Source organism: Gallus gallus, chromosome 4 (genome assembly GCF_016699485.2).
Source record: "Gallus gallus isolate bGalGal1 chromosome 4, bGalGal1.mat.broiler.GRCg7b, whole genome shotgun sequence".
In the NCBI taxonomy this organism is placed as follows: Eukaryota; Metazoa; Chordata; class Aves; order Galliformes; family Phasianidae; genus Gallus; species Gallus gallus.
The window spans coordinates 10,863,623-10,873,997 of NC_052535.1; the positions used below are offsets into that span (position 1 = coordinate 10,863,623).

Genomic DNA, 10,375 nt, shown 5'->3' on the forward strand with positions numbered 1-10,375 from the left:
ACCACAACAGACCCTTTGGCAGAGCTTGGAGCTTCAAGGGACTGCAGCTCAGCTGAACCTCAGCAGATACGGTGCAGTTAAGAAGAGCAAGGCTGAGGTTTCAGCTTACATACCAGACCTAGGGCTCCATCTGGAACTACTCTGCATTCCTAAAATCCAGTGGTCCAGGCCTATATGATCTTCGCACACAGCTTGCTGACCTGACACTGGCTAACTTACATCTCTGGAACAGGAGCAAAGTCAGGTTGCTAGCCCAGTTGTCTAAGGAGAAGAGATCTGTTTGGAGTCTGCTCAGTTCACCGAAAGGCCTCTTCATGAGCATCTTCATAAGGACAAACAGTAGGCAGGCGGTAGGCAGGAGTCATCCCCGTTGTGTCCCGGCAGGACCTCTCCATTTCCCCCAGCTGTGAGATGTTTACTTACCTTTCCCAGAGGCCCACGGGAGAGATTTTCTGGGTATCATCCGGAGATGATTACTTCTTTCCTAGAAACGGTGCTCAGAGAGGAGAAGGAAAGCCCAATACCAAACAAAGCACTTATGGCTGATTCACCCAGCCCTTTTTCTACTGCTCTGGTACAGCAGATGTGCAGACATCTGCAGCAGAGGCCGTAGGTCTCCCCTGGCCCGACGGCACTGGAAGGAGCTGCCTGGCAATCCCCACGCTTGCACCCCTCTGCCACAAAATATTTACTCATATTTGATGTCTCCTGTTCACAGCACACAGCTCAGCAAGAGCCTCTGTTGTACAGGGCATTACTTTTTCTTGCAGTGGGAGAGATCCGGCAGAAACCAAACTATAGATAATATACGGCCAAAAGAGCTTAATGGACCCTCAGCTTTTCCTCCCGGGTGCCAACAAGCACGCACAGCCTTTGGCATATCCAGGAGTGCCTTACAGGGAGAGGTTCGTACTGCAGCCACCTGTAATGGGCAGCCCCAGGGTGCATCTGCTGTGCCCCGTGTCCTCTCTGCTGGGGATGCGGGCAGCCCAGCAGTGCAGCTGTGCCACTGTGAGCTTCTCTCCAGCATCTGCCTGTCGGCTCGCTGGAAAAATCATGGAGCTACTGCTAATTTCATTAGCAGGCCCATCAAGCGGTTCATCAATCTGTGATTTCCTGGCTTGCTGCCTCGAGAAAACAAGCGGGATCTGCTCTGCATTCGCAAAGCCATCCTCCGGGGTAATTTGTCTGACGGCTTAAAGTTTCCCGAGTGGATTATTATCTTGGATTAAAACTGAGGAGAGAGGGGGGGGGGGGCGGGGAGGGGGAGGAGAGGAAGGTTTTTTTCTTTCTTTTTCTCCAGCAAGAAGCGAGGATATCCCCTAAACTGGGAGCATCTCCCCCAGCCGGAGGCGGGAGCTGCTCTGCTCCGGGGACGGGCAGGAGCGCAGGCACCGCGCCGGGCTGCCCGCATCGCCCTGCAAACCCCGCTCCAGCGCAGGGAAAAGCGAAGCCGGCGCTGCTCTGCCCGCCGGTGCGGTGCCGTGCGGCGGTTCCGCGGCTCACAGCTCCCTCTCCCGGCCCCACCGCAGCAGCCGCAGCCGCAGCCTCCCTCCCGTCTCCCCGCGCCCGGGGTGGCCCGCGGCGCTCAGTCCGGGCGGAGGGTGAAGCTGCGATCCGAGGGTTCGGTTCGGTAGCGAAAGGGGGAATCAGTGCAGAAGACGGGTCATCTCCGACCACACTCAGCTTAGGTCTGACAGGAAGCGCCCCAAATTTCACTGAGGCAAGCAAAACAACGTTATCTTGCTTCGTGTTCTAATTTTGGTAATTTAATCTTCCCTCCACCAGAAGTCCCACAAAGCAGGGCCATTTCATCTCAAACAGAAAATCATCCAAAATAAAGGAAGTCGGGCTCATCTGGGAGGGAAAAGAAAGGACAAAGCAAATGCTCTCCATTTTGCACCGTGAACCTTTCTGCCTTGACATGCCCTCATCTGTCATCCCACTGTTTTAGCCAAACTATGAGTTGAATTTGACCCAGCACTTGAATTTCCCAAGAATCCCCTTCTCTAACAAGCTTCCTCCTCTTTGAAAGCCTCTAGTGATGGTGCTGAGCTTGAAGGGATTGCATGGCCACTCTCACCTGCTTGCACCACGGACCCACAGGGCTTTGCCGGTGGCCGTGATGGTGTCAGGTTTTTGTCCTTGCACACTTGTCCCCATGACTGCCATTCATTTCTCCTGCAGACAGCAACTGGCCCAAAACTCCCACCGACTACAAGAAAACCTCCTGCCTAAGAAAATAAATGTCTTCTACGCTCTTTCTGAGCTACCCACTGTAAAGCAAATATGGGCTCAGTTGGGTCCTATCACCGCTTTGTTCCTTAAAAATATGTCATTTCGGTCATACCCTTCCTGGCACATCCAGCCATCGTTAGATAGATGAGAGGCAGCTGCTATCTTTGTTCCTCTCACAGTGCAACAGGCACTGTCATTCAACAAGGAGCAGTCTTCACGTCCACATTGCACTCATCATCCGAGTCCTCTATAGTCAAAATGGAAATCCCTCCACCTCTGCAGCAGGAGAGCAGAAGGGAGTGCTGTTTCCTGGTAAGAGAGATACTTGGGGTACCCAAGTGTCTGTGCTGGGGCAATTTGATGGCTGAGCACTGAATACAGTAGAAAGAACAGAGTGGTGGGCAGCTGCCTGCTTTTCCAGCTGGATGCCCAGCCTTGGAGTAAGAGGTAGAGATGACCTATGTGGTGACAGTGACCCAGACAAGCTTCCTTGTCTGCAGACATGAGAGGCACAAGTTGGACTCTCTCACCTGAGTCTAGGTACTGCTCCATCAGGGTTCACATGTCACATTCTACTTAAGGCAACGAGAAGAAGTGTGATCAACAGAGACCTTTTCCTGAAGCTGGAAGGAAATGTCAGTAGTGGCATTAGCCATCCTCCTCCTTTTACTGACCCAAGTTGGAGGTTTCAGAAGAAATGAGACAGGATTGAGGAGGAGGATCTACGACAGTTGCCTGATTTTGAGCCATCTCAGGAGCTGCCACTCAATGGCAATGCTAAGAACCTGAGAGAAGTCCTGTCAAGGCAGTCAAAGGTGTTGCCACAGGAAATAGAAACTGGCTCAGCACAAGGCAAGACATCATCTAGCTGAGATCTGCACCCTCCCATTACAACCCAGCAGGTGTAGCTTCACCCCCAACCTCTGACAGACTGTCTGAGCTATCTGAGAAGAAGTCCTCCAGATCCTGCTGCCTCATCTGGGATTCCAGGACAGTGATGCGCTGCTTGAGCTTCATCTGGGCATCACTGTACTCTGTCAGGAGCCGGCCAAGGCGAGTGTGAAGTGTGTCCAGGTTCAAGGTCAGTCTGTCCAGCTTTTCTTCCACACTCTTCCCTTCCATGCTTTCTTCTTCAGCTGACTCATCCAGTAGGCCTTCCTTGATGAGGATCTCCCGGCCACGCTCCTCCAAGACCTTTTTGGCATCAGGATACTCTGTGACCACTTCCATCAGATCTTCCTTTGACAGGCAGAAAAGATCAGAGTAGCCCAAGCTACGGATGTTGGCCGTGCGCCTGTTGCCCATTTTGCTCCCTTTGATGTTCAGGATGCTGATCTCACCAAAGCAGCCCCCTGCCGTTAGCAAAGCATATTGTGTTGTTCCATCATCTGCCACCACAGCCAGCTTCCCCTCCTTGATGATGTACATCTCTTTTCCAATATCTCCTTTCCGGCAAATGTAATCCCCTGGGCTGAACACCTGAGGGCGAAGCTTCAGCACCAGCTCCACCAGTAGACCTGCCTCACAGTCCTGGAAAATCCTCACCTTCTTCAGCGTCTCCAGGTGAACGTTGATGGCAATCTCTGCCCTTAGCTTATCAGGGAGACTCTTGAGAACTTCCCGCTCATCTACTGCCTTCTTGTTGGTCCACAGGTAATCAAACCACTTGATGACTTTGGTCTCCATGTCTTTGCTCACCTTGCGGAACTGCATGTAGTGTTTAATGGCATCAATTTTTGCCTGGAACTCTGCTCTGGTGGCATTCATGTTGGATATCATGGACCCTACGTTCCCCACAATGGTGGCAAAGATGAGGACACCGATGAGGAAATCAAAGATCACAAAGAGGTATTCTTCATCGCGCACAGGAGGAGGGGTCTCTCCGATGGTAGTCAAAGTCAATGTAGACCAGTAGAGACAGTAGACATACTCCCGGGTGAGATACCCATATTCAGGGTCTGTGACATTGGGATAGACCCAGCTATCTTCTCCAAAGCCTATGGCCTTGGAGATGGCATAGTAAATGCATGCATTCCAGTGGATGATCACCAGGATATAAAGAACCAAGTTGCTGATGCGGAAGATGTTGGGGTAGCTGGTTCTGGTCTCTGTCCTGTCAAAGAACTCAAACATGCGGGAGAAGTGCAGCAGCCTGTTGAATCGCAGCTCAGGGTGGTGCAATCCCACAGCAAAGTACGCCAGGTCTGTGGGCAGGATGGAGAGAACATCCAGCTTGAACTGTAAGGTGTAGATGTAGTTATCCCGTAACTTCTTCAGGTCCTTAACCAGGAGGCCCTGTTCCAAGAAACCTAACAGAGAAGGGAATGGGTTATGTTAAATTCTGCTGCAGGCTTTGTAAGCACTTGTGTTAAATATTTCATGGTATGCCATGCATTTCTGTGCACATATACAATCCTCCAAACATTACCAGTTCCACCCGTAAGCCAAGTAGATGGCTTACAAGCTTTTGTTACCAGGCATCTGGGAAAAGCCATGTAAAGATAATGCTTAGGAATTCACTCTGTTCCAGGAAGAAATAGGAACACAAAGGTTTTCCTTCTCCAGATCAGGAATTATTGCAGTTCTGGACAGAAGGTGTACAGCCACCTCCTCCATTACAAGGGCATTAAATACTACCATTTTTCCTTGTAGATAATTCACTAGCTGAACTTGTGCAAAATCAGAGATACAGACATTCAACTCTGCCCGAATGCTGATAGTAATGTGGGTGATTTTGTACAATTATTCAAAGGTGAAGTTGGAAGCCAGGATGATTAATCTTTCATTCTGAAACTTACCTCATTTCTCAGATCTTTAAATTAGATTCTTTCTCCGGAGACTTGCTTCATACTAGTGAGAACCAAGGTAGATAAAACCCTCCTTTTAATGGAGCTGTAGATCAGGTCCCTCCACTTTTAGGATATTAGAGCAAAGCACTCACAAGCCAGGATGCTTACCTGTGCGCAGGCTGATCACTATGTCCCCAATGTAGATGCAGTCTGAGATGTAATCTAGCACCAGCCAGAGGACAACATAAGTCTTTTGCAGGTCACTGAAGCAAGCCCTGCAGGATGAGGTGGTGAGACCAACAAATCTCTCTTCCAACCGAATATAAGCTGATTCTTTCCTTTAGCTTCCCACCACCCCACAGTCACCAGCACCAGCTGTCTGAGCCTCACCTGAGCCACAACAAGGAGGTGAAGATGAGGGCTAGAGGAGACAGGAGCCCTGCAACATCCCAGCTCACCTGGCCACAAGCAAGCACCAGTTGTAGAGGACAGGAACGGCAATGACGGCCAGCCAGCGGTAATACCAATCCCTTGCAGGGTCCACCACAAAGGACTGCCATTTCTTCCTGGAAGCAGAGAGAGGCCAGAGCTGGCAATGTGTGAATAAAGGGCTAAACATAGAAAATACGGTTGGAAGGAACCAGCCGCGTCATCCTTTGCGCTAGCCTGGATCAAACAGCTGCAGCTTGACTGCCAGTCTGTAAGCTAAATCCAGTCCCAGGAGTGATAAGTAAAAATGTCCCACATTGTCTAAGTTCCTTTATCCCCAAAGCAATGCTCATTAGCATAGCAGAGGAGAAACCACAGCATGGCAAGGCCGAGCAGGTGGCCTCCATGCGATGCAGAGGCAGAGCCAGAAACAGATGTACAGAAGAGGGTGAAAACTTCTGTTAGATGACCTTGCCTCTCCTAAATGAGGCATGGATTGGAGCCAGACAGATCTGAGAGAAGAAGATTAATTAGAGCGGGAAGGAGAGCTTGCTGCACATCAGTGGGAGCACCACGGGGCTGCCCAAGCCCCAGAGCAGTGGCCGGCTTCACAGGGCTGCCATCCCACACCGCCTGCCTGCGGCCCGCTCAGACCTCTGTCCAGCCTTTGAACTGCTCCCAAGCATTTGATCCTGCTCATCTTGGGGTTCTGAGATAAGATGCATGTGCTCCCATGGCCACATCTCACTGGAGGAGCCGGGGAACAGGAACTCTGCAACTGGACTGATAGGCTCAGCCGCCGCCACCTGCCAGGGCAAAACACTTCCCCCTGCATCCTCACCTCCCTTCCAGTTTTGGAATGTGCAAAGCTCCCTCTAGCAATAAGAAAAACAACCCACTTGCCAGCACATTCTCCGTGCTCACCCCGCTGCTTCCGACAGCTTCAGAAGCAGACGTGTGCCTTGAAGCCTCCACCAGTGGTGTGCCAGGTGGGAGCGGAGCTTAGAGCAGGGCCAGCAGTGCTCCTTCACACTCCCTCTGGGTGCAGCCCTGGACAACCATGTGGTTCCCCCCACATTACAAGTGGGGAGAAAACAGCTGTGTTTTGCTCAGGACAGGATTGATGTGCAGCTTAAATATTTTCTGAGAAAGGGACTCCTTGCTCTCTGAGACATAAGGTAACTGGCACATGGGAAACACCAACTCACCTGCAACCAGCCAGCACTGCTGTAATACCTGTATCACAAGTAATAATAACCTCAATGGCAATGTTAATCATGTTGGTAGTTTCAGCTTTAAGTCACCAATGCCACCATCTCCCCAGGAGAGCTGTGGTACTCTCCCTTCTGAAGTCTGTGGGGCAGCACCAAAAGCACCCCCTCCCCCCAGCCCGGAGTCCTTTATCCTATCCCTTCAGCAGGCATTTACGGACTGTAGGATGATGGCACTGAGCTCTACTGTCCCATCCCCTGCAGACACCTTGCACAGCACAGCTTTTCCCAGGGAGCCATAGGCACGTAGCAGCCCTCTCAGCACACATCAGCTCCTCTCCCTCCAGTAATTAACAAGCTCCTTTTCACCTCGAAGGGCAGAGCACTTTTTTTTCCCATGACTAGCAACAGCCCTGATACAAGGCTCAGATATTCTCCTCCTATAGAAAAGGATCATTTCTCGGTGTTTTAATTACCATGTACAATGGTAGGGTCCAGACTAGTCCGTGAGCTTTGCCCCTTAATTAGCCAGCAGAAGAAAAGCCAGGTTATTGCTTTTCACCGGCGGTGCGAGCTGAGGAGATGAAAGCACTGGATCTGAATGGGCCTTTTCAGAAAGCTGCTGTCACGGTGTCTGCCCTCGGAGGCGGGGAGACGGGCAGCAAACGCACTCCCTTCATCTCCTTTCCTCCTGCAATGATGAATGAGGCTGGAGGAGCCCATGGGTTTGTGCTTGCTGCGGCATCCAGTGTGGACTCTCCATGTCCCTCTCATGCACAGCTGCCAGGACAGCTCTGTGCAGACCTATCTTGTCTCAGATGCCAGCAGAGCACAGTGGAGCCCTCCCACTGCTGCCACCCCCAGTCCCTGGGCAGAGCTGAGCCTGCCACCCATGGGATTCCTGCCCCTCTCCCTGTGCCATCACTGCCAGCACAGCATCACATGCGGCCAATCTTCAGCCCAGGGAGGCCGTGTCACAAGGAAGGGCCCTACTTTTTGGTTTTCTCCTCGGCCTCCTCATCCTCTGGACCACTGATGGCATCAGCAGGCACTGTCTGCAGCTCAGGGCCCTGGAAGCGCTCAAGGAAGGGGTCTGGCCTCTGCTGCTCCTCCTGCAAGCTCTTGCTGGCCCAGTCCCGCAGCACCATCACAAGCCTGACAATCCTAAATGGGGGAAAGAGGTAAGAGTCAGGAGCTGTCCACACAGCAATGAGAAAGCAAAGGTTTGTGACAAGCAAGGGGTCAAAGCCAAGCACAAAAAGCTCAGACAAGAGCCTATGCAATAGCTCTCCAGCTTCCTTCCATGCTCTGGAAATGCATAGCGCCCGACCCTGCCCCGCAGCCTGGCCCCAAACTGCTACCTGGCCAGGGCTTGTCTGCCTTGGAAAGGGGGGGCAGCCAGCTGTTCCCCCCCATATGCAGGAGTCCCTCTGTGCAGCTCCAAGGTCTCATCCTGGGTCGAGTGGGTCCTGCAGTGGATAAAAGGGAGGCTCATGGCTTCATTGCACATCTCAGTGCCAGCCCACACCCTGCTGGGGGAGCCAGGGGAAGCAGGCAGCTGGGATATGCCATTGTGCCCTGAGATTCAGCCGTGCCACACTAACACCACCCTCTCCCGAGCCATCCTGACCTGCTCGTGCTGAGCTCCGTGCTCTGCGCATCAGTCCTGGCTCTGGTTGGTAGGGGTGGGCAGGGGCCAGGCAGCTGCAGGCCGTTACTCCTGGCCATCATCCTCTCAGCGAGCTGCCCCAGGGACCTAGGAAGGGCAGAGAGCAGGAAGGCAGGGAGCAGGAGGCAGTGTGTGGTGTGAGCACTGAGTTATGGTACAGCACCAGAGGAAAGAGGGGCAAAGCCTAAGAGATATGCCCACCCCGTGTTTTCCATGTAACTCTCACTGCAGAGCCCTATGAGGCATTGCACTCTCCCCAAAAGGCCCTGCATCTGCCCCTGAAAGATGTTCTCCACACCACCTGGGCTCCTCAGCCATTGCCAGGGCAACAGCATCTGCAGCACTGTGCCCTAGTGACAAGCTGCAGCTCTCCTACAGCCCAAGGGTGAGAAAACAGCCCCCAGGAGGGATGGGAAAGCATGGCCACTGAGGGGAAAGATGCTGTTCACACAGCAGCACGAGATTAGCACATACGAGACCCTTGCATTTGAGCAGCCATTCTTCTGCTCAGGTACTGCGAGATGCTGGCAGTCCACCCAGCGAGCCCCTCCACATCCCTGCAGCCACGGGCACATGGGCAAAGCAGGCTCCTGGGGACAGCTCACCAGTGCTCTCCCACGGCAAATCCCACTGGTGATGAACTGCATGGTCAGGGGCAATGCCTTGCACAGCCCTGCCCACGTCACCATGATGCACACGCATTGTGCTGGTCAGGGACCACGCACGCAGAGCTGCCCACAAACCCAACCACCTCCCCGCAGTGGCAGAGCCACCACCAAGATGCCAACACCGCCCACTTACGAGCCTGATGTCCCTCGAGGCCTCCAGCAAGCTAGCAGGGGCTGGCAGGGGGCATCTCCTCACGGGACCCTCAGCAAACACCAGAGCCACGTGGCTGCAGAGGGGTCCCCACAGCGCCCAGGACAGGTGATGGCACACAGTGTGTGTGTGTCCCCTCGCTGCAGCACACTCACGGCCCCTGGGCTCCCTCAGTGCCCCACGCAGCACAGTGTGCGTCAGAGTAGGCAGCCACAGCAGCTTTGTACCCAGGGATGAAAGGGGAGGAGGGACACTGCTCCCTCCCACGCATCTCCTTCTTCCCCACAGGCCCTCCCTCCCCTCCATCCAGTTACCTGTTCTCAGGCAGCAGGGAGCTGCATTTGCTTCTCAGGAATCCCAGAGAAGAAAGCTGCTCAGTTTGATGACCGTGAATTGTGCCCGTCACTGGTGTCTGCCTTCTTGTTTTGCACACAGGGCCACTCTGACAGCCAGCTGGCAGAATGTTTGCGTCCCCAAGACAAAAAGGAAGGGGTTAACTTTCATGCAGTGACTGAAGCTGGGTCAGTCCTTTCCATGGGCGCAGATCCAAGCGCACTGTGCACGTGTGATCTGTGAGCACCAGCATCCAGGGTCCATTCAGCACCAAAACTTCACCTTTTCTTCCTTCGAAGCCTCGTTCCCCACCTCAGTGAATATCTTGGCAGCAGTGAGCTTGAAGAGATGTGGAACTTCTGCAGCCTTGGTTAGCAGCACTGGAGGGACACACCGCCTTCCCTTGTCCCCATGCCACAGAACCAGGACCAGGCCAGAAGCAGTGGCAGCAGCTCATCCCCCTTCCCACCTCTCCTTTTGCTTCCTGCTTGCAGACACCTCCAAAAACATGGGAGCTCCAGGAGCCTCGCTGCTTCTGTCCCTTTGGTGCACACCACACACCCTCCAGTGCCAGACTGCACGAGACGCCTCTTTTTCTAAGCACGTTGTTGTGGCAGCCTCCCCAGGGGACACCCAGCCCTCCCACGTGCACCTGCCCTGGGACAACGAAGGAGTAAGTCTGCAGATGCACTGCAGATGCACCAAGGAGCAGGGCAGCATCCTGCTGCCAAGGGGGCAAACCTCACCCCCTCCCCACCAGGATTAGCTGATGCAGGAGACACATCCAGCACACACAGAGTTTAGTAAAATATGCACTTCATGGGTCAGTGTTTCTAGATTTAATGAAGGACTCGTGCCTTAGGCACAGGGTTGGGGTCTGACCCAGC

General features: G+C 53.3%; 1 protein-coding gene across 4 annotated transcripts; it reads right to left on the bottom strand.

Annotated features, from left to right (window-relative positions):
* Positions 1-1,276: 1,276 nt before the first annotated feature.
* CNGA2 (cyclic nucleotide gated channel subunit alpha 2) lies at positions 1,277-10,315 on the bottom strand. Of its 4 annotated transcripts, XM_025149972.3 has the most exons (7): positions 9,138-10,315; positions 8,298-8,423; positions 8,029-8,136; positions 7,661-7,831; positions 5,486-5,593; positions 5,196-5,302; positions 1,277-4,547 (listed from the first exon to the last, which is right to left on the bottom strand). In XM_025149972.3, the coding sequence occupies exons 2-7, from the start codon at positions 8,396-8,398 to the stop codon at positions 3,127-3,129; spliced, it is 2,016 nt and encodes a 671-aa protein (XP_025005740.2). In that variant the 5' UTR covers positions 8,399-8,423; positions 9,138-10,315; the 3' UTR covers positions 1,277-3,126. The 4 variants fall into 4 exon arrangements, with proteins under 4 accessions (XP_025005740.2, XP_015134022.2, XP_025005741.2 ...); XM_015278536.4 differs by having other exon boundaries at positions 8,298-10,315; XM_025149973.3 differs by lacking the exons at positions 8,029-8,136; positions 8,298-8,423; positions 9,138-10,315 and having other exon boundaries at positions 5,418-5,593; positions 7,144-7,803.
* Positions 10,316-10,375: the final 60 nt, after the last annotated feature.

Coding starts and splice junctions, on each gene's coding strand:
- CNGA2 (XM_025149972.3), bottom strand. CDS start 8,398: ATGATGGCCAGGAGTAACGGCCTGCAGCTGCCTGGCCCCTGCCCACCC. Junction 8,137..8,297: donor ACGGAGCTCAGCACGAGCAG/GTCAGGATGGCT, acceptor TATCCACTGCAG/GACCCACTCGACCCAGGATG. Junction 5,594..7,660: donor GCCGAGGAGAAAACCAAAAA/GTAGGGCCCTTC, acceptor CTCTGCTTCCAG/GAAGAAATGGCAGTCCTTTG.